Source organism: Thermobia domestica, chromosome 7, assembly GCF_964235325.1.
Source record: "Thermobia domestica chromosome 7, izTheDome1.hap1.1, whole genome shotgun sequence".
Lineage (NCBI taxonomy): Eukaryota > Metazoa > Arthropoda > Insecta > Zygentoma > Lepismatidae > Thermobia > Thermobia domestica.
The window spans coordinates 7342389-7365577 of record NC_137460.1 but is presented as its reverse complement, the minus strand read 5'-3'; the positions used below and the strand labels follow the sequence as shown (position 1 = coordinate 7365577).

Genomic DNA, 23189 nt, shown 5'->3' with positions numbered 1-23189 from the left:
TAAAGGTTGTGGAGAACTGTCCGTTGCTCTGAGAGGAGAAATCATAGGCCGAGCAAAAATGGGACAAACTGTGCCTCAGATTGCTAGAGATTTGTGATGTGACAAGAAAACGGTCAAGAAATGGGTTCAGCGACATGAAGAAGGTGGTGAATGGTTCAGGTCTCGGTCAAGAAGTGGAAGGCCAAAAGTGACACCTGCAGCTCAAGATCAAGCTTTAGTTACAGAAGTAATCAACAAACCTCTATGCCACACGTCAATCCTCTTGGACAAAGCCAGAGAATATAATTGTTCTCACGAAACAATAAGAAGAAGATTATTGGGGGCTGGTCTACACTGTTCAAGACCCGCTAGGAAGACTCTCCTGACTGAAACTCACAAGGCCAGACGAATGAAATGGGCACAGAATAACATAGCCCAACCTCAGTCATATTGGGACTGTCATCTGGACCGACGAGAAGGTTTTCAAGTCTAACCAACAAGGCAGAGTTATATTGTATAGACCGCGCGGAACCAGGTATGCTGAACAAAATATCAGAACTTCTTGTTCAGGACGAATATCAGCACACTTTTGGGGATACATGACGGCTGCTGGTCCTGGAGATTTGGTTGCGGTGCCTGAGAGAATGAACAGCAGTGTTTACATTAATATCCTCGAAAATACGTGTTTACCGTCCTTAGAAAGAAACTTCCTCGAACAGGAAGAATATATATTTATGCATGACAACAGTGCTGTTTACACTTCCCGGCAAACACGAGAGTGGCTAAGTGAACATCCAGAGTTAATTTGTATTGAGTGGCCCCCTCTATCCTCAGATTTGAACCCAATTGAACATCTGTGGGCCTACATGGTGCAAGAATGGGAAGAGAGACGTGAAGACAGAGACCAAACGTTTCTTCAAAATCATGTTATGGAACTGTGGCAACATTTTCGTGACACACCGTCGTATTGCTCGAGACTTGTATCTAGTATCCCCTCCAGACTTCAAGAAGTTACTGACTCTGGAGGTGACTACACGAAGTACTAGTGTGTTATTTTTTGTGTAAACATTTATTTAAGTTTCATTTATTTATTATATTTTTTTAAGAGCAATACTTTCGTTCTTCATTCTTTTCCTTTGCTTGTTTACTTATTAGTTCGTTAAAACGTAAAGGAAGAGTAGTATATCTTCAAAAAGCATTTGTGAATTTACTTTGAACGTTTCTAAGAATACATTTACTGTTTTTTCTTACTCTATATCATGAACAATATTACTTTCATTTCAGTTAATTAATAACTTTATTTCACATCTCGGATAAAAGTATTATAGTCTTTTTAACGATATTTTTCCTTTTGATTGTGTAATTTCTAGTTTCATTGAATTATCTCAATTCGAATGAATAAATCATATTTTGTTTATTGTCCCTTCCTTAGCTAAGTTCGAATTCGAGAACAATGTGGTGTAATATACGTTCTTTATTCTTCATATTGTGCAGTAATGACAATATTAATTATTTTCATGAGTCCAGTTGATTAGTGAGAACTTGGACAAACATTAACCTGGTAATTCTTTACGCAATGACAAGCGTAAAATACATTTTAGCTTTTCTTTATACTTCACAGCGACGAAACATTCTAACAGTGTGTTAGCGTTTCCTTCCTCGCCTTCCAATTGAACTGTCTGTGTACTGCGCATGCGCCAGTCAATTTCCATGAAAGATCATAAATAACACTGATACTTTCTATAATATTTACGAAAGAACGTGTAATAGAATCTATATCAACAAAATACATCATTCATCAAAGTAACGAAAACGTGTTCATGAAACAAATTAATATATATATTATATCAAAGTAAATTAGGTTTAAATTTTAGGCAATAGAAAATGTTATTCTGTAATAAGAACTACTACTCGAAGCCTTTGCTACAATCACTAGTTGTTACCATAGCCGAGTGGTCTAAGGCGTTCGGCTTATAAAGCACCATTCGAACTTACTTCGAGTCCCCGTCGAGTATAACGTTTTTTTCTCTCTTTTTCTCACCTGTTCTCGATATTTCTGTTTGTGTTCCTGTCGGATTCGATTAAATAGAATTTCGAATAGAGACCAATATATATGATAAATAATCATTTATTTGCGAGTCTGCACTCGTACAATATACATTTTCGAGATTTTGATTTTGGAAATGAAGTGTATATAATATTGAATAGTAAAAATAGTAAAATAAAAAAAAAGTATTTGTATAAATATTGATTAATTAATTAGAGTTATACATGGCTTTCCAATCAGGATTATATAGAGAGGACTTACTTCTAAGTGCAATCCGAAAACAAATATTTGAGTTTTAATTTGATTCAAAGTTGGTAACTTACAGGATAATTTATACATGATTGGTATTGTAATTTTTATGCTTTTATTATAATCCTCTATAAGTTATGATTTTACCAATTCTAAATGTAAAACGAGAAACAAGTGTAATATTATATTTGTTACGAAAAGCTTTTAAGCAATGATACTTTCAGGACGTGATTTGACGGAGAATTTGAGACCCTTTTCGAGCTAAGAAATTTCCGCCTTCAGGACCATATATTCTATCGTGCTCAATGTGGAATGCCAATGTTTGCCCTCCACCCGCATATTGAAATTCCCCCCGAGGATAATTTTCTGAAGTCACCACTGTTTATAAATGGTTTTTCGTTACAAATCAGAGGGTAATAGAGTAGTGAGTATACTTCATTTTTTTAGCTATGGATTTAAGATTCGCAATTCATATAATGTTCCGTTCTAATCGAATTTGAAACAAAAGAAGTTTTCAATGAGTTACTCAAAGAAATATTTTCAGCCTCCGGATGAAAATAGGAAGACACTTAAAAAAAGAAACAACTTACTACCGGGTTTGAACACACGAACATGTGATTGATAGTGTATCGACCCAAACCACTCGACCGTTTTGTATGCCTTTGCACATCTTCTTTTGCCTCTTGTGAAATCAGTTTACTGTTCCATACTCGCTTTTGTTTATTCCGATACGACTATGAGTTCTCAGTAAATATTTGGACGTTACAGCTCTTGCAATGTATAAAAGTGTTTTTAGAATAAATCACAATCGATATTATGTCCTAATAACATACGTAAAACAGGTTGAATTCGTGAAATGATTGAGGTTGGGCTGAGCGTAAATGTTTTCATAGTTAGGAGCCTGGATATGCAAACCCGCTTAACGTGGGGATTTAATTTTGTGAAATTTGGTACATATTTATCCATCTCTGTATATATTGCCTGCAATATTCTATTGCGACAATCAGAAATCGACGATAATTGCATATTTGAAATGTACGCAGTTGTGTTGCAATTTCCAATTTCCATACTATTGATACGCCAACAACACTTTAGTACGAATAAAATTATGCAAAAGATTCAGTTATGCAATTATGCCACATTCCTCACCGGTTTTAACAAAATTCTGCGTACAACAACGCAGGGCAATTAATAAAAGAAAAATAAAGTACAAAAAGTCATTATGACTGCTATACCAATTAATGTTAATTTTGCTATGTGTTGACGCTAAGCGTTACGGACAGTGTACATTACACTAAAAATACTGTGCTAATGATTGCAAATGGTTATTCAATATAATATACTATTATAAATTTACAAGAAAATTGCGCTTTAGTCTCTGGCAACGAAGGAACACATCATCACTATAGTTAAGAACATCTAAAGTGTAAAAACTCCTCGAATAGGTTTAGGCTCCAAGTTTCTAAAAGATGGATGTATTATTGATAGGGCTAAAATAGAGCGAAAGAAAAATATGTTTGGTTACTACTCTCTGTTTATGTAGCAAGATTATTGTAATCTTTTTGTACTTAATTGGAACAAAATATTTCTTTATTCCATATGTTACGAAATTGTTATGAATATACTGGATCTCATACTATGATTAACAGTGGCGACATCGTTGCTATGTTGTTCAACACTGTGTACAACAGTGTACAGGCAAGAAACTGTGAATGATCTGTATATTTTTGCATTTGAGAGTGTTTTACAAATTATATTTTGAAGTTTTCACATCATTATGGTGCTTACGACAATGATAGCGAGAGTGGCCGATGGGCTACCATTGGCTGCTACAATACAAGAAGATGAGCAGGTAAATATAATATTGATATATTTTTTAAAAGGAAACCGGATGTAGTTTTTCATTTCCAAATAATCACCGTTTTCGTCAGCAAAACACCGTATTTAAATTGCCAAGTAAGAACTGATATTGTATGGAAAGGAATGTATTTGTAATATTATCTTACATACTGCAGAAAAATGTTAATAAATTTATTGCCCTTTAAATCTGATATTTAAAATAATAAAAATTGATCCAGTGTCGCCGGTGAATGTCTTGAATCAATATTATGGTCTCTCGTTATTCACAGATTGTTATACCACCAAGAGTACTCGCACTTTGTGGGATGATTGTACTAGTGCTGATGCATTGACCTTTGTGTACAGGCTAAAACGTCGTCTTTTAACCGTTTCCCTGTTCGTAAGTCCGAAGCGAAAACAATTGTAACAGCATAAACGAAATTATAGACATAACAAGTCCCACTCTGGGTGGAGATTAAAAATATTCGGTCAAATTTAAAAATAATAATTTTCTGGGCAAACTTATACACGTACCGGCTGGGCATCGATAAGTAGAACCGCTTTAATACCTTAGGTGTAGTAGAGTAGGTTAGGGACAGGTTAGTTTAAGGTTAGGAAAGTTTGGATCCAGTTCATTAAAATTAATAGAATACAATTTTTGTCTCTGCTAAGAATACCAATTGGAGCGGGCATTGTAAAGTTAACCGAGTTTTTCTTACACTTTTCTTGCTTTAAATGATTCCCTAAGACGTTCTGGACTGTTATTACTCAGGCGCATGCTCAAACAATTGCTTCCAGATAGATACTATGCCTGGAATTTGAAATGCTCTGTAAATTACGGTGCTACGTACTTTTCTATTACATGCAATTGTGTTTTTCTCCATCAAATTCACCCGCATTGTCTTAGAAATTGTTTCTTTAAGAAGAAGTTGTATTCATGAGTGCATATTCACTTTACGAGGACATTCCCCTTGCTCGTATAAATATGCGCAGGGCGCAAAATTTCCGGTCGCCAGGTTTCCATTGGCGACTAGAAATTTAGAGCTGGCAACCAATGTTCAGTAGGAATGGTTTCAGCGTAAATTCAGGGATGCGCAGGGTGTGTTTCGCACGAAAATAATTGTCACTGAGTGAGAGAAAACACGGAATTCGTAGTCTTCATGATGGACAGGGAAGGTGAAACCTTCACAACATTGTAATTCGTCTCTCCTTTCCCATCCTCAATCGAAATGGTTTGCCTCATAATTTATACGTGAAAGGGACTGGCCATCATCATTTCTGGATTGGCGAGTGCGTTTGACATTGAAATTTTGCGCCCTGATATACGTTTACACGTATGGCATAAAAAGACTGCAAAAGGGACAAACCAACTTGTGCTAGGTGATCACTGAAAGCAAAAATGCGTTATAACCGAGTCAGAACAGTAGCATAGCAACGCCTGAGATATGCACATTAACAAGGATAGGTCAAAAACACTTGATATCACATAAAATCACATAGATTAGAGTATTAGTAATGGTTGCACACTTGTAAACATAAAATATATTTTTTCTACATCCTGCAGAAATTCTGCGTCTGTGCAAGTTACTGTTAGTCAGTTGTCTTTAATATGTAATTATTACTTTAAATTCTAGTTTAGCCGTTGTAACGATATCATAGGCTACATATAAACATAAAATACTAGTTTCCTACATTCTGAAAAATTCTTCCAACAGTGAAATTTAATATCAGCTGATATTTAGTATCTACCTCAATCTTGCACAGATTTACAGTGTGTTACTTACTTTACAAAATATAGCTGAGCTAGGGACAGCTAGCGAAGGGGGTTAGAAGCCCCCAGGGGCCTTGTAGTTCTATCTTTATCAGAATTTAGACAAAAACAAGGTACTCGGTTCTGGAACCATGAAACGAGTTGGGGAAGATACTAAATGCCATCCTTAATATCTTACAAAATCCCCTTTCATATATACTTACTCATTTTAACCGTAAAATTAAACTTTTAATACAGTCTATTCTTAAAACAGTACCAAGCTTTCTTACATCCAAGCAGGTCCACAACCAGAATGCTGAGACAGGGAGTGAGGTTCGAGGCCGCTTTTGGAGAGGCTAACTTGAGTTTCACACCAACAGGAAAATGTAGGAGGTCACAAGGAAGGGGGCTGATGTCTCCATGTCCATTCTGTAGCTACGGCACTAGGGATGGCCGGATCCGGATCTGATTGGGTCCGGATCCGAATTTCGGATCTGGATCCGGATCTCGGATTTCGGATCTGGATCCGGATCTTGGATTTCGGATCTGGATCCGGATTTCGGATCTGGGTCCGGATCTCTAATCTCGAATCTGGATTCGGATCTCGGATCTGGGTTTGAAATTCGGATCTGGATCCGAAATCCGAATCTCAGATTTTGATTCTTATCCAAACCCACATCCCACCCAAATTATGATAAACTTGAATATCTAAAATTCGCCGAAAGTAATTTCACGAAGTCCTCACAGTGAAGAAGAGAATAGAACATTAAGATGAATATTGGCAAGTCTATTTGTTTCCTTCATTCTACTCTAAAGATCAAATGCTTGGCTTACTTAAAAATTGATCCGGATGAGAGTTCGAATGTCGAATCTAGGTCCACTCGGTTGCAGGACCGAGATGAAATACATGCATATATATATATATATATATATATATATATATATATATATATATATATATATATATATATTTGAAACCGGAGTACAAAACTCGAATATTTAAAATTCTTCAATACGCCTATTTCATTGACAGTTAAGAAAATATAAACAGTTAAGACAAGTATTGACTAGTTTTTACGTATATTTAACACATGGGCTGAAAAGTCCCGGGCCTAACACGTAGATGGCGCTAGTTGTATTGCAGTCACCTTGTTTTCAGTGAATACTAACCTTCACAAGACAGCTGTGAGAATTTCATGATATTCTATTCATTCGTCTGTGAGTTATTGTGCTAAGAGTGACCCTACTTGTGTTAGTTTCAAAACAATGGATCAAAAACAATTTCGTGTTTTAATTTTACACTGCTTCTTGATGGGAAAAAAATACCGTTCAAGCGAAGCAATGGCTTGAAAAGTGTTATGGGGACTCCGCTCCATCAGAAACAACAATAAAACGTTGGTTTGCTGACTTCAAACGTGGTCGTAGAGACACCGATGATGCAGAACGCAGTGGACGTCCAAATGAGGCAGTAACATCAGAAAACATAAAATCCACAAACTTGTTTTGAATGATCGAAAAGTGAAGGTGCGTGAGTTAGCTGACATCGTAAAGATATCAAAAGAACGTGTTGGCTTTATATTGCATGAGCATTTGACTATGAGAAAGCTCTGTTCAAAGTGGGTGCCGCGTTTGCTCACTGTTGACCAAAAACAAGAACGTGTTGATGCTTCTGAGCAGTGTTTGGCCATGTTTAAACGTAACAAACCGGAATTTTTGCGTCGATATGTGACAATGGATGAAACATGGATCCATCACTTCACTCCGGAATCAAAACGATCGGCATCTGAGTGGACAGCAACTGGTGAACCTCGTCCAAAGCGCCCGAAAGCACAACAATCGGCTGGCAAGGTTATGGCCTCGGTATTTTGGGATGTGCGTGGTGTAATATTCATCGACTATCTTGAGAAAGGACATACCATTAACAGTGACTATTATATAGCGTTATTGGAGCGTTTGAAGGCCGAAATTGCAAAGAAACGACCGCATATGGCAAAGAAAAAACTTTTGTATCATCAAGACAACGCACCGTGTCACAAGTCAATCAAAACAATGGCAAAACTACATGAATTGAACTTCGAATTGCTCCCACATCCACCGTATTCGCCAGATTTGGCTCCCAGCGACTACTGGCTGTTCGCAGACCTGAAAAAAATGCTTGCCGGTAAGAAATTTCGCACGAATGAAGAGGTTATCGCTGCAACTGAGGCCTATTTTGAGGCAAAAGATAAATCGTTCTACAAAAGTGGTATTGAAATGTTAGAGCGGCGCTGGACTGATTGCGTTGCTCTTCATGGAGATTACGTTGATGAATAAAGCTAATTTTGAACCAAAAAGAACGGTGTTTTCTTTGTTAGGCCCGGGACTTTTCAGCCCATGTGTTATCTTGCTTAGTCTGCTCAAAATATCAAATGTATATTTTACAATTAGATTTAATAATTATTTAGTAAATCACAATATGAGCACCGAGAATAAACTATGAATTTTGGTGCCCCTTATCTAGATTTGAAATTTCGGATTCAGACATAGAATCAGGCTGAAATATAAATACTGTATTTGAGATCTGGAAACCGAAACATATGCTAGTACCAAGATCGTAGCTGTTTGTACCCAGGTAATGCGAGCGGAAGGCACATGCACTAATTCCGCATGTAGTTTGGGGAACACGAGAAACTAAAAACAGATAAATATTCTTTTTCAGGGGTAAGTCGCGCTTTAACATGACTTTTCATGAGTGTTGTGTTCAAATATGAAAACTCTAATGGCGACTTGTTTGAAATAAAGGCCTTTTCATTTTTAACAATAAAGTTAGGTACTTTCACATTGGGGAAAAATTAGCAAGACACATTCCACTGATTAGGGTGCTGATTCTTATGGAAGCTTTCACTTGAACCGGAAGATTTCCTCATGTGGGTATCGGATTGCCGCAATTCACCTTGCTGAAACACGTGGTTTATCAGGAGGTCGGCCAAGATTCATTTGAACTTAGCCTGTAGACTGCTTCTGGTCTCAATTATTCCCATATAACAAGACTAACCATATATAAAGTTGGTTCGAAATGAGTTAAAATATCACTAATTGACCTTAAGGGGATAATCGTGATTTAAATATTCGTAAATCAGAAAAGATGTGAAAGTTAAGCGTTAAAGTAAATCCGATAATTCCGGAATAAAGAGATTTATATGCAACCTAATGATAGCAATAAAACTCTTTATGTAACATTTTCAAAACTAAGATTAACAGTTATCTTCTTGAAGAGGGTTTACGGAAACATAGAACATTATAAATCCAATTATTATAAGTAGTATCTCTGACAGCCCCGCATTTCACATCACCATCGCCCTTCATCCTGACAAGTGGGCAATTCACTTACCCACAATGGCTTTTCAGGCGTTTCAGTGACATCAATATCTCAGTTTGGGTTTGGGATCATGCTTCGGTGAACCTTGACCATCACCATCAGCAGCTACTAGAGAATCAGAACTTATTTCTGTATTAGATAATGTGGGTAACTATGGCTTTTCGTCTATAGAAGTCGGAGAGTGTATGGTATTATCAAAGGAAATATTTGATACATAAGACTTAGATTGTCAGTATTTAGGAGCAACTTTTAAAATAATCAGTTACTTTAAATATACTACAGATTAGCCGATAAAACCCGACAGCCATAGTCGAGTGGTCTGCGGCATTAGGCTGTGGATCATTTACTGTGAATGTCTTGGATTCAAATCCCACTTCGGGCATAGGTGTTTTTAACTGTCCTAGTTTACTTCTATGTCTGTGTGGTGTCGTAATGGTTACAGTGTAATCCGTGCAAAGCGTTCAACAGGTTAAATAATCTGATATAAAGCTGTTACCTTTTTATATATATAAAACAGTGGTTAGCGCGTGCCTTCGGTGCCCGTGGTCATGGGTTCAATTTCCGGAGAGGCACTCAACAATTTCGATGTTGACCCAGCATCGTGAGGACAATTGGGGAGTTATCTTAAGTAAGAGGTAGCGGACTCCAGTCTAGAAAGCCGGCATTTGGGACTTCGGGTGTCGATGCGTTGACTACACCTTCCCACTTTGAACGTAAGTCCGCTGGTAGGAACCAAGGGACTGGGTGCCAAGAATTTAGTTTGTTTTAATTATCATAAATGCCTTCTTTATTATTAATTTTTTCCAATATTTACTTTTCAACCAGTTTGCGAAATTCAGAGCTAGCTACTTGTTTTCTTTTTAATTCATGTTCATAGTTAGCACAACTAATCACAAGGAAAAACAATCTTTTCGATAAAATTCGCCTCGCGTCTTTCGTAGCTCTAAGTTTAGTTATTTTTAGCTTTTTTTTTTTAAAGGTGAATGGCGTTTTATCACTTTCCCCTTGCTTTCCCTATTTTTTTCTGGTTTTACCTATGTTTCTTTTGCACGGACATTGCGCCTATATGCACATGCTTAGTGTGTTCGTTTACAAGAGCGGGCCATTTTCCTGCCACTATAGAAAGTAAGAGTGCCCTGTATCAGAGAAATATTAATTGACGTAAGTGAACATATCTGTGATGAAGTCATAATTTATCAGTTTTTGCATCGTACATAGTTTCCTCATCCTCATTAATCTCTTCACCCCCGCTTCCTGAATTCCAGTTCTAGTATTCTTTCTTGATGGGGGACTGATGTCTCATGTAGGCTTATTAACTATAACATCAGCAATAAAGAAAGTGGGGTTTAATTTGCACTAATTTTAGAACATCACGTTAATTAAATAATAATAATAATAATAATAACACGGAGCGAGCTCAGGCTACTTGTTAGGATTCTTGCTTCGCAATTGGATAATACCGGGTTTGAATTCGGAGACCAGCCATCCTGACTGAGGATTTTCCAGGGTTGTTCCTCAGTTATACTGGGCAAATGCTAGGTTAGTACCTTGATCTAAGGCTCTGGAGACCTTCCTTCCATTCCTTTTCCAATGTTTTCATCTGTTGATTACTACAGTGTACAGTGGCCTCTGAGGATGTATCTGGTAGCTTATATTAAATAAACAATAACGACATAATATATCTTCACGAAACGTGTGGGTTAATTTAACTACAGCCTTACAGTCCCAATAGATAGCTAAAGTTTTAATATCAATTTCCTGACTTTTAAATACTATTTTCATATTTTTTCAGCTTTCAATTTTCTCATGTATGTTCCACCGAGAATTAAACCTGAGATCACATGAAGAAATGCGAATATGTTAAATATTTTTGAACACTTGAATATACAAAACACAAAACGCTTCAATGATACGATGCATGGATATGTTTTGGTTACGTCCTGCAATGTATGATTAAAGAAACCTGGAGGGTGAAGAAAAAATAACAGAAATCTCTTTTATATTTACTCCTTCAACAAACTCCTGACCTCAGAAGGGCAAGCCATAAGTTAGGTAATAAAGTCGTACAACGAACACTTTTATTAATACTAATAATACTACACAACCATATCGCTCTTCTGAAATTCTCGTGTGTATGTTTACAAATCTACTGTTGTTCCACGCCAACCAGTCTATATTTTTTGCTGTACCTTTGAAGTGAAAGATATTCATTATTACATTTGTTGATGGTTGGACTCTAGTAAGTCAGAAACTACTATTAATAAAGAGTTTGTTTTGTCCAGTATTCCTACGATTAGAAGGGTCTATCTAAAATATATTTCATTTGTATATGAGAAAATAAGAAAGTTTATTTTCCAAGAATAAAATAAATATTTTCAATGTGAAGTTAACATTAAGTTTCGAAGAGGAGCTAAACAGAAGAATTTGTTACCATTTACATCAGTTTTCAGACAATTCAGTATATTCTGAAATGGTAAGAAGGCAAACTTGGAAATATTTTACTAAAGAGACTTCGATGTAAATATTGCAAGGTTAAAATAAAATAAAGAACAAAGGTAGCACAAACGTGTTATGGAAACATTTAAAAGCACAGCAACCTACTATATTAGTGAATCTGAAAAAAGTTTTGACGAATTTTAGATATTCAATTTTATCATCACAATTTCAGATGCAGGTTTGGATACGAATCAAGATCTGAGATTGGAATTTCGGATCCAGATCCGAGATCCGGACCCAGATCCGAGATCCGAATTTCGGATCCGGATCTGAGGTTCGGATCCGGGATCCGGATCTTGGATTCGGATCTAGGTCCGGATCCGGCAAGATCCGGATCCGGATCTCACTGGATCCGGGATATTCGGATCCGAACTGCATCTAAGGCTTGATATTCATTTGGTGCAGACCAAGAGAGATCACTGAATAGGATATTTTGACTTTATGTTTCTTGTAAATACTGCTCTAATGCGTTTTAGATTTATTTTCTTGCGGCTACCCACCAACTGCGTGCATATTTACAATATGGTTGCAAACTGACAGGTTATAAAGACGGTTGTTTGGTATTGTTGGTCATTTCTGTTAGGTATACTTACACTAGGAGATTTGTTTCGTGACCCAGCGAGGATTGTGGTGGTCAGAATAAGCGGAGGAAGTCGCTGTCATTAAACAAATCCAATCCAGTCAAAATGGAACAGATCCACTTACTGCTAATTTCACCACTGTATCTTCACCGTACACGCACAATAGTATCGTTATGAAGGATACTTTTTAGTACTGTTTGTGTGTTGGTACATGGAGTATACGGTATGTTACGAAAATGTGTCACAGAAATTTGGAAACAGATTTCTTACATCAAAATAAGAAAAAAACTTCATATGGACCAGTGCTCTAAAAGTTCATAGCTCCACTACTATGGGACCTATCGTAGTCGGATCAAGACAACACTGAGGAACAAATATATGAACTGTCCAAATATCCATGTTTGAAAATGCTCCAGTACTTTTACACCAATTTGTAGAGAGGTAGGCGGAGGGTGATCATGTACTCCCAAGCAACCTCTCTAAAATGATTGTGCAAGTACCGGAGGTTCTGAAAAATGGATATTGGGATAGTTCGTTTCCTCAGTGATGTCTTGGTGCGACTACGATTTCTACAGTAGTGGAACTATGGACTTTGAAGTTAATTTTTTCACGTTTTCGGCACCCTATACCGACAAAACTACGCACTTCCGACCACAGGTCCATATGGACTTCTTTTTTCTTATTTTGATGCAAGAAATGTATTCCCAAAACATTGTGACAAATTTGTAATACCCTGTATGTTCGGTGCGAATATAATTGAATTCATTAAACATTACTCTTTATGAATTAATCGATCATACCTATAAATTTTTCAAAAATGTCCCTGTTAATCTGCACTATTCTTTTAATTTGTAAATGTACATTTAAAAAATCGAATCTACAGCTGAACTTTGTGCTTATCCCCTGTAGTTTAAGCCTTTCCGAGCTGATTAACAATGGAGCTGGGAGGGGAGAATTATTTGGATGATTTAGGGTAAATTCTACCCACAAAAATTGAAAATATCTGAAGAACGTGATTATTAATCTTGGCAACACAACTGTAACTAAATAACGCAGAAAACATATTTAATGGAAGCTTACTACCATGTAATGCAGCTGTCCACACTGCACACGACATACAAATTTCAGTATCTTGCATGGACTTTCCTAAGATATTGTAACGGTAACTTTAAATAGCGTCCTCTCCTTTGCCATCGGAGTACTAACCCACTGTCTAGCTGGCGTGGTTCTTCAATGCAGTACTCGAAAGCGAATAATGCGATGGGTAATTGCTGATAACGGTTCGTTCGCGTATAACGATAAATGAAACTTAACTGGAATCACTACTCTTCCAATAGAACTTAGAGATTAAATAGATGGTAGTTGAGTGTGTTACGTTTCATAGAAGAGGTTGAGTTCAGAGTTAGCGTTATGGACTCGGCTGTTTAGCTCTGAGAGGATATGATATGTGTATGGGAGTTAATAGGGACGTCAGCATCGAGGCTATGTGTCCCCGTCACGATCTGATAAAATATGGTATTGGTCTCATAGCATAGATAAGGTAATGGTACTAGAGATTGAGTGTCTGACAGTAGAAAGTTCTCAGTTTATATCCTACGAAAGAGAAAGTGCTGAAAATGTGGAAGTTCTTACGATTGTCAGCTTGGTATCTTGAACCAGTAATGGGCAAACTTTAGAAGAGGGCCAAAGAAATAAAGAGAACTTCATTCGGGCCAATATCATTTGTATTAAAAACAACAATAATACATTTCCAATAGTACAATAGTATAAAATTCGTATTATACTTAAATTCTTAGAAGTGAAGGAAAATGCTCATTTGTCAGCTTATTTCTAATAATACTCTTCCAAAGTAAATCTTTTCTTTTCATTCATCAAATTAGAAATCATAACCTATCGTGGGCCGAGTAGAATCTTCTAGGAAATCACGTACGGCTCGCGGGGCGTAGTTTACCTGTTACTATTTTATACCGCCCGACCATGCCAGCTAACATTATTTGTCCATGTTAGATATAATGTACTAAAGTTTTTCCTTCTTTCTTCTATTTCTACAGTCTGGACGAAGCATATTGGAATACCAAAACCAAGCCAAAATGTTGTTCCGTAAACTAGGTGCTCAAAGTCCTGCTAGATGTACCATAGAAACGGGCCCATATTTGTTTCAGTAAGTACTTATTTTTACAGCTACTTTATGTGTACTATTACCGGTGAGCACTCAGAATCACAATGAAATAACATAAAAATCTTATCTTATGAGGACTCGAATCTTTTATCTTTCTCTTACTGTGTGGCAAATGGGATTCGAGCTTCTGCGAGTCGAACGAGTACATTTCTGCCTTTTAATTTGTGCACAAAACCAGTTTCTTTCTTGAGAGTCAATACCTATGGGTGATGTTATTCTAGGGAAGAGCAGATTGATCTTCGAGGGGGATTTGGTATCGTTTATAGGGGGCCATGTTCTTTGGACTGGGAAAGCAGTAAGTCACTTTGCCCGGGTGAAAAATGTTGCCTTGATCCACAGGGTCTGAAAAAACCCGGGTTTCTTTGAAAAACCGAACCTACCTGGGCCCATATGGATTTTATCGGGTATTTTCGGTTTAATTGGACTCTTTTCGAAATATTTCAATGTCTCTGGGGTAAAAATGTTAAAATGTGATTTATATTTCAAGATTGTCATTGTCACAACTTGCAACAATATTCTATTCACTGCTGTTTTGAAAAAGTATCCGCCATTTTAAAATTTTACATTGGATCGCCGAGAAAATATATACAGCAAATTTAAAATGTCTCGTGCTTCTACCCTTAAAATTTCAACTCAAAAGACCGCAAGTTGTACCCTGTAGTGTGTGTGATACAGGCAGACAAACGAAAAAACGTAGATCGAGACATGCAGTGAGGTTCGCTAAATATAAACACCAAATATATTAATTTAAAACAAACATATAATTCATGTTTTATAAAATAATTGTTTCAGAGTATCTTATATGAAATAAATATTTTCTAGCGTAAAATAAATTATTTTATTGTTGAAGTTCACTTCCGATACTTCGTGTGTTCAATTACGAAAATTTCCCGAGCACTTGTTGCAAGACGATCATTTCTGGAAAATTAATTTAAAACAATTAACAAAGATATAATTGATGTTTTATAAAGTAAATGTTTCAAAATGTCATAAATGAAATTTAATACCTTCCAGCGTTAAAATAAATAGTTTTATTGTTGAAGTATTCACTTCCGATACTTTGTGCTTTCCATTACGGGTATTTCCCGAGCACTTCTTTCACGATGGGTTTTTCCCCAAAATGCAGCTTTCTTTACTGTACATCGAAACTTCCACTAGTACGGAAGTTTGAATTCAGCACTTGAAATAGTAAGCGTTACGTAGTCTTCGGAACTCCGAGCATTAAGCTTCTTAAATTTGACAAGATTTTTTACGCTGTTGCTGGTGTTGATTCTAAAGAATGCTTAATTGAAGAGTAGCAACAAATGACTAAACTAAACTGTTGTAGTGGAAAACTATTTTTTTTTTTTTTTTTTTTTTTTGAAGAATACCTGGTTACCATCAAAGGTAAGAAACAATGCTAATAGTTTTACTAACGTATTTACATATTTACTAGTAGTATATAGCCTTAAACTCGTCAAATGTATGATGGATAACGTCCCTCGGCGTCGCCGAGTCGACGAGCACACTATTCACGGAAAGTATTTTCTAAAATATAAAATTCCATATTTTACTTCAAATAGGCTATAAGCATAATCCATACATTAATTTGTTCTATAATTATCTCTGCTAAGGTGTTTTTTTTAAATTCATTCAGTGCATTTGGAATTGTAAAGGTCTTTTATTGAATGTTGTTGTATACCTTAACGTGAAAGGAAAGTCTAATTCGCCCAAGGGACGTCCAAAACCTGATAAAAATCACTTTTAATGTGATCACCTTAGTTGTATCAGTAATATATTAACAAAAAGCCGAAAACCCAGGTAGGTTTTATGGTGGTTTTTTTCAGGTGGATTGTTGATCCGTCCCTGCGTATGTCTTCAGGTGGCAATGGTAAGTGGCTCACATTTTGTAACGGTGGCAAGATTTGACATTCATAATCAGCACATGACCCTAATATCGTTTAGAAAGTCCTTTTTAGTTTGTAATATTATTATATTTCAGTATTTATTTTTTTGTCCACTGTCATGTGTTAGTTAAATGGGTGTTCGTGTAGCACGGTTTGATTGACGCTGATGATATGGGAGTTTAAGAGTTAGCTCAGGATAATAAAGAGGGCTGTTTGAATAAGTTAAACTGGTCAAGAAAAACAGAAATATTCGTGAAAGACTTAAAATGTCAGTTTCAACTTGTTAGTTAGAAATGTGTTGTTTTCTTCTGCAATTCTCGTCGAAGTATTGGTAGCTGTCAATGCCAGAAATAAATCAACGTTAAAATTATAGAAAAACCTGATCTCTGGACTGCTGAGGAATAAAGCGTCAAAAGCTGGAAACTTGTCGTGATGCTGGTAGAACAATTTTCACTTGTCCTCTCCAATCCAGCGATATGTATTTTCTTAGTAATTAGTAAGATTGCATAATAACGATTATGTGTGTTCTAACCAGGGTTGGCAAAAACCATGTTTTTTATTGAAAAAAAAAAACGGTTTTTTGGTTTAAACCAGTTTTTTTTTTTTTTTTTTTTTTGGTTTAAATAATTTACTCTATCTATTTATATTAGATATGGACAGAAATTAGTTTGTTCCACCTTGGTGTTATTATGGAACAGCAAGATTATGCTGGAAGGGGTCACATAAACTTGAAGGAGAATCCAAACCGCTTCTCGGCTTACATCCAAGAGAAATTGTCCATTTGGACACGAAACCGGGACTAATTGGTCATAAATGCGATTGCCGACTCACTTACGAAGGACTCCTGATAAAAATACGTTGCACTGATCTTTACATAGGCCTACTTATTAATATAATTGTCAAAAGTTATTTCAGAAGGACAAAAAGATAACCAGTTACACAAGTAAAAACATTATACAGTATCATATATAAATGGGGAAACTCCCGCCTTAGTCATTGGGAAAATCCTGTTACTTTAAATGTATTTGTATGTAAAATTTTAAGGTCAACATATCGAAATCACTACGCTAAAACTGAGGTATTAAATTACAAATTTGGTATGTAGATATCATTCAATAAAATTAAAACAAAGTCAAATCCAAGCTAATGTTGGAAGCTACGAAGACAGTTGATAAATTTTGCCAATTTCTATCAATATATTTAAGCAACCTTGGCTTCTTTATAAAACAACAGGCATTCATTCAAGTAGAAATATATAATTTGGTTTCATTTCGTATGTTTAGGCTTAAAATCCTTATGAAATACCAAGGTTACACGAAGACTTTCGCTCAGAGGGATACCTCGAATCGCTACTTGGTTTACACTTGAAAGATGGGTTGTGGTTCGACCGAGAATTGAACACGGGACCCCTTGATTAAAAGGTGAAAAGTAGATAAACGTAATGCGGATGGTTTGATATGTGGAAACATCATCATGAAGTTCACACGATTTAAAGCATTTTTCGGTGTTTTTTTTTTGGTTTAAACCAGTTTTTTTTTTTCAAACAGCTGGTTTAAACCACCTTGGTTTAAACCAGCCAACCCTGGTTTTAACAGTAACACAAAATTCTCATCCATTATGAGCTTGCAAGACAGACAAAATTTGCAAACGGTTTCGAGGCTCTCCTCACCTCTTCCTTGGCTTATGTAAAGAAAAACTTAGGGGGTGTTAGATTTCTGGGCTGTTAGCATCTAAGGCCATTTAGCCCATCACATACTGTATATGAGAAATGACATCTCTCGGAGAGCACACTATCCGATGAAAGGGAAGAAAGAAAGGAAGCAGCCTGGGACCATTAAGTTAGGTACCATCCCGGCATTTGCCTGGTGTGAATGAGGGGAACCCAGGAAAGACCTCACTCAAGATGGCTGGTCTGAAAAAGCTGTTACACTTTTTCAACCGAGTGACCCCACTGAGAATCGAACCCGGGACCGCTCGTGTAAAGAAATACTTATTGCTGCAGAAAGGACATGATGTCAGAAAGTCTCTGCTTCCTGCATCCTGAAGACTAAAAGTGATGGTATGTTTGTAAGTGAAATAGTAAAATTTCCTTTCCTTAGTTCCCCATGAGAGCTCATGTGGTTCGGATCCCACGTTTATAAGACCTCGAAGTTGAAAAGGACGTTAAATTCCAATTCACTCAACATTGTTTTCGTCGTAATTTATGGGTAATGGAAAATCATTGTTTCTGTGTAAGATCAAAAAATAACAAACGTTTAAAATATAAGTTAATTAAATGTTATCAAGATAGCCAATTGAGGTTCTCTATTTATTTTTGCGCTTACATAAAATACATACCAAGAACTTCTCGTTACCCATCACGGTGGCTCAGTGGTAGAGCATTCACCTCCGGTGCGTTGGGTCCCTGGTTTGTTCCTAGCTTGCGCCAGGTGGAACTTGTGGTGGACAAACACTGTCTTCGTGGGTTTTCTCGGGGTTCTCCCGTTTCGTCCTCTTTTCTTCATTCCACCATTTCATTCATTTCTCATAATCACTGTCTCTTTAGCCTAGCCTGTATAATCGTGGGACGTAAAATTGAAATATTTCCTTTCATTCTTTTCGTTACCCATAACTTAGGAAGAAAAGGAAGTCTTGTTATCGAACTATAAATATCTCCCAATACTTTTATTATAGAATGGCGTTTCTCAACCTGAAGGTCGGGACCCCTAGGGAAGTCGTGAGAGCAATACATGGGGCCGCGAATTGAGGTGAAAAAGATACATATAATTAGGATATAGACTATAAAAAAGGGGTACGATGGCTCAATTGTAGAGCGTTTACCTCTGGTGCGTGAGCTACCTGGTTCGATCTCCGGACAAATAACTTTGCAGTGGACAACATCTTGTCCTTGTTTTTTTTTTTTCGGGGTACTCCCGTTTCCTCTCATTTTCTCGTTCCACCAATTCTTGCTGTAATCATCGTCGCCCTTACCCTAAGAGTCATAATATGAGACATTAAACTGAAAGACTTCATTTCATTTTATAGAGCGGCGTTCTTAACTGAGTGTCAGGACCCCTAGGGGAGTCGCGAGAGCAATATATGGGGGTCGCGAAGGGAGGTGAAAGAGAGAAATATAGTTAGGATCTAGTAGTTTAAAAGTATGTTTTTAAATATTATTTCGAATTTCTTATTTTGATATATATTTCCATATATCCAAGTATAGCGAAGAATATTAAATAAATAAATAAAGAGTCGTTTAAAAAAACTGGAATAAAAGAAGAATATAATTGATGAAAAACTGAGGAAGGGAATTGGTTTCTTTTGGGATTCTTTGTTAATCTTTGCAGAGTTGTATGTGTAAGGCTTCCAGACATATACAACTGTGAGCAATAATCAGAAAGCTTACTTCAGACCGGAAATTGCATATGGACGTTGCTGACAAGAGGATGTCATAAAAGGGGGTCGTGATATAAAACAGAAGGTTGCTGACAAGAGGATGTCATAAAAGGGGGTCGTGATATAAAACAGGTTGAGAAAACCTGGGCTACAGGAGAAACAAGCGGAGAATTACATAATCTGTCTTACATAGCAACAAGCTTTTCTTTAGATGCATCGAGGAATGGTGAGATGTGCCTCTAAACAGTTCACAGATTGTTTTTTGAATGTTTTAACATATGAGAATTTTTATTTACTCTTATTAGACCTGCATTTCATCTTACAAGTTAGTAGTTAGTAATTACGAGGCGCATCCAGAAAGTAACTTTCCTACGAGTCCCATGGCTAGGAAACTGTGTGTTGCGCGAAACGACTGCTGCTAATGAGAGAATAAGGTATTAGCATGGCGCATGCGCCAGCGGAACTCCTCTAGTGCTCTCAGTAACGTCATGGCAGTGGTGGAAGATGCGAGCACTGATAAAGTTTTTTGAATGCACAGAGAAAACACTGCGGAAATTGAGACGGGCCATTCAGAACAAGCGGCGTGGGATGTTTAGTGCTGGTGTTGTTCTGCTTCATGATAATGACCGCACACACACAGCTCGCCGGACAACCTGCAGCAGTTCGGCTGAGACACGGAGGAGATTGTCAAACAGTGGTTCCAATTTCAGGCGGACGATTTCTATTACAGGTATAGATAAGTTGGTCCCACGGTATGACAAATGTCTAAATTCGGTGGTGAGTATATTGAAAAATAGCTGAATACACCCTGTATCTGGTATAATGATTGTTTCCATTCGGTTGTGTTTCTGTTCAAGGCCTTTGGGAAAGTTACTTTCTGGATGCGCCTCGTATTATGTGTTTTATATTCTCAGCTTCCTGAAATAATTGTACTTTTTTTTTCAGTTACCTAATCGAAAACGACGTGTGTTACTTAGTGTTATGTGAAAAGAACTATTCAAAACGGTTAGCGTTTTCCTATCTAGAAGATCTTGCTCAGGAATTTCATTCTCAATATGGTAACCGTGTTAGCACAGTGTCAAGGCCGTACAGCTTCATAGAATTTGGTAAGAATTCGTCAATAAGATTAAGATGTACATTTTTAGCTTTTAGTTTATACAAAGTGTGATCAAAATGTACGGTGAATGTATTGCACAGTGCCATCTGTCGATGTATCAATTTCAACAAGTAAGCCCGATAGCTTAAAACTTTAGTACAGTGTCGAGGTTGAACGAGTTGTGAGATATTAGTTGGTTTCCAGAGACAGAAGAGTGAGGACGTGTTAAGAGTGTCTGTCACGCAACAACATTAAGTTTTGTTCTAAGCTTCAAAAGAGTGCCAAAGAAGCTCACGAGATGTCAAAAATCAGTGTTTGGAGGATGAAATGGTGGCATTGAAGACTGTTTACAAGTGGTATGAGCGATTCAAAAGCGACAAGGAGTCGGTTGAAAATGAGCAACGATCGAGACGTCCTTCGACATCAAAAACAGATGAAACTGTGCAAAAATGGCACAAACAGGCGAATGACTATTCCAGAAGTTTCCGAAGAATTAAACATCGTGTATGGGCCTGTGAAAAGCATTTTAACCGCCGATTAAATTGGCAAGTGGCTTTTTTCTTCACCACGAAAACGCGCCGTGCCACACCTTGCTTTTGATCCGCGGGTTTTTGGCCGAAAAAAGTATTCTTGTCTGTCCATATTCACTATGTTCTCTAGATATATCACCATGCGACTGTAGGCTCCTCCCACAGTTTAAAATCGTGCTTAAAGGAAAACGTTTTGACACCATTCCTGACATTGAGAGAGGACCACGACAGAGCAGCTGAACGCCCTTCCAAAATAATATTTTCAGAAATGCTTCCAGTTATGGATTCAACGTTGCGATAAGTGCATTGCGATAAGCCAAGGATAGTACTTTGAAGGAAATTAAATCAAATGCCATATAAAATTGTTACATTGTTTCTAATAAAATTATTTACCATATTTTTTGATCACACCTCGTATACAAACATAAACAAAGTGTCTATCGGTCACGAAAATCATGAAAAAGTTACGAAATCAGAAAACGGTAAGGAAAGTCAAGAAAAAATCACGGACTTTAGCTTTTAGGTCACGAATTTTTTTAAAAATATGTACAAATATAAGTACAGACTGAAAAATTTTGTTCTATAAAAAGTCAAAATCCACCACCAAAAATGTCTATGGTGGGCTTTAGACGCTACCAAATCGCAAGCAAAGCACAATTCTATCACATGCATAAAATTTCGACCTAATTCGCACCCAAATTCCCTCTTCGGAATGTTACGAAATTTTATGGTTTGGTAAAGAAAAGGTGATGAAAAAGTCACGAAAATTAATTTTGGGATTTTAACAGATACCCTGATAAAATGACTAGTCAGTTAATGGTAATGCATGTTTTGTGATTGTGTTGTGTAATTCATTTTTCTTTTTTTAATTTTATTTTGATCTGCCCATCTTTCTGAATATACGAGGGTTGTTACAAGAGTTAACTACGAAAGAAATAGCTGGAAGTTCAAGTATAGTGTTACTTTTAAACATAGTCCCCTAATAATTCAAAATAGTGCATAATAATCCTCAGTTACTGTTTGTCCCTTTGGATAATAATCCACCATCCCTCGTTAAATTAAAAAAAAAAAAAAAAAAAAAAAAAAAAAAAAAATAGCCCGACCTCTCCTGCAGAGAGTACTGATTGGCCTTCTTTGATGGGGTGCCAATGGTGGACCTACATCTCATCTGCTGTTATGAATCGAGTTAGAAAGGCATCTGAACTTGTCGGGAGAATTGTTCCTTGAAATGTTGCGTGTGTCCATCTTTTGGTTAAGGGTTAAAAGTTTGGGTACCCATCTCGCTTGTTGTCATTTCCGCATTGTGGGTAATAATCCCATCAGCGCTTACAGTTGACAAGCGACAATCTCAGCAGTCTGCCTAATGATACTGTCATGGACTTCGTAAATGTTTTCCTGTGTTCATGCTTCAACGGGTCTTCCAGGTTTGATGGTTATCTTCAGTGCTGTTTCTCCCCTTCTTAAATTCAACTGCTAATTTCGTTGCTGTGGCCTGAGAAGGGGGACTATCGTCTAATATAGTAACTGTGTTGGCGTGGATATCCTGCGTCGTGAAACCCTTCTTGCGAAGATATTTTATAACTGCTCTTGTCTTCAGTTTCAAAATTAAGTCAAAAGTCGCTAACTCTGGGGTCTTCTTTAGCTACAAAATTATATATGAGAGAATATTTACACCAAATTTGTTAAGGTTCAATGAAGTTTTTGATGTCTAGTTATTTCTTAGGTAAGCAACTTTTGTAACAACTCTCGTATATAAGCTCTTTTTACAATAAAAGTCTTGTTTTGGCATATAAACACCTAAACATTGCAACAGGCCGTAATATA

The 23189-nt window shown here is 36.8% G+C and overlaps 1 protein-coding gene across 1 annotated transcript in view; it reads left to right on the top strand.

The window, feature by feature from the left end:
* Positions 1–3695: 3695 nt before the first annotated feature.
* The window catches only part of Sec22 (vesicle-trafficking protein SEC22), a 35608-nt gene continuing 16114 nt past the window's right edge, over positions 3696–23189 (top strand). The window contains exons 1-3 of the mRNA XM_081764071.1: positions 3696–4127; positions 14351–14460; positions 20685–20845. Of these exons, the coding sequence (XP_081620197.1) occupies positions 4053–4127; positions 14351–14460; positions 20685–20845 (346 nt within the window). The 5' untranslated portion in view covers positions 3696–4052. The remainder of the gene's footprint in view (positions 4128–14350; positions 14461–20684; positions 20846–23189) is intronic.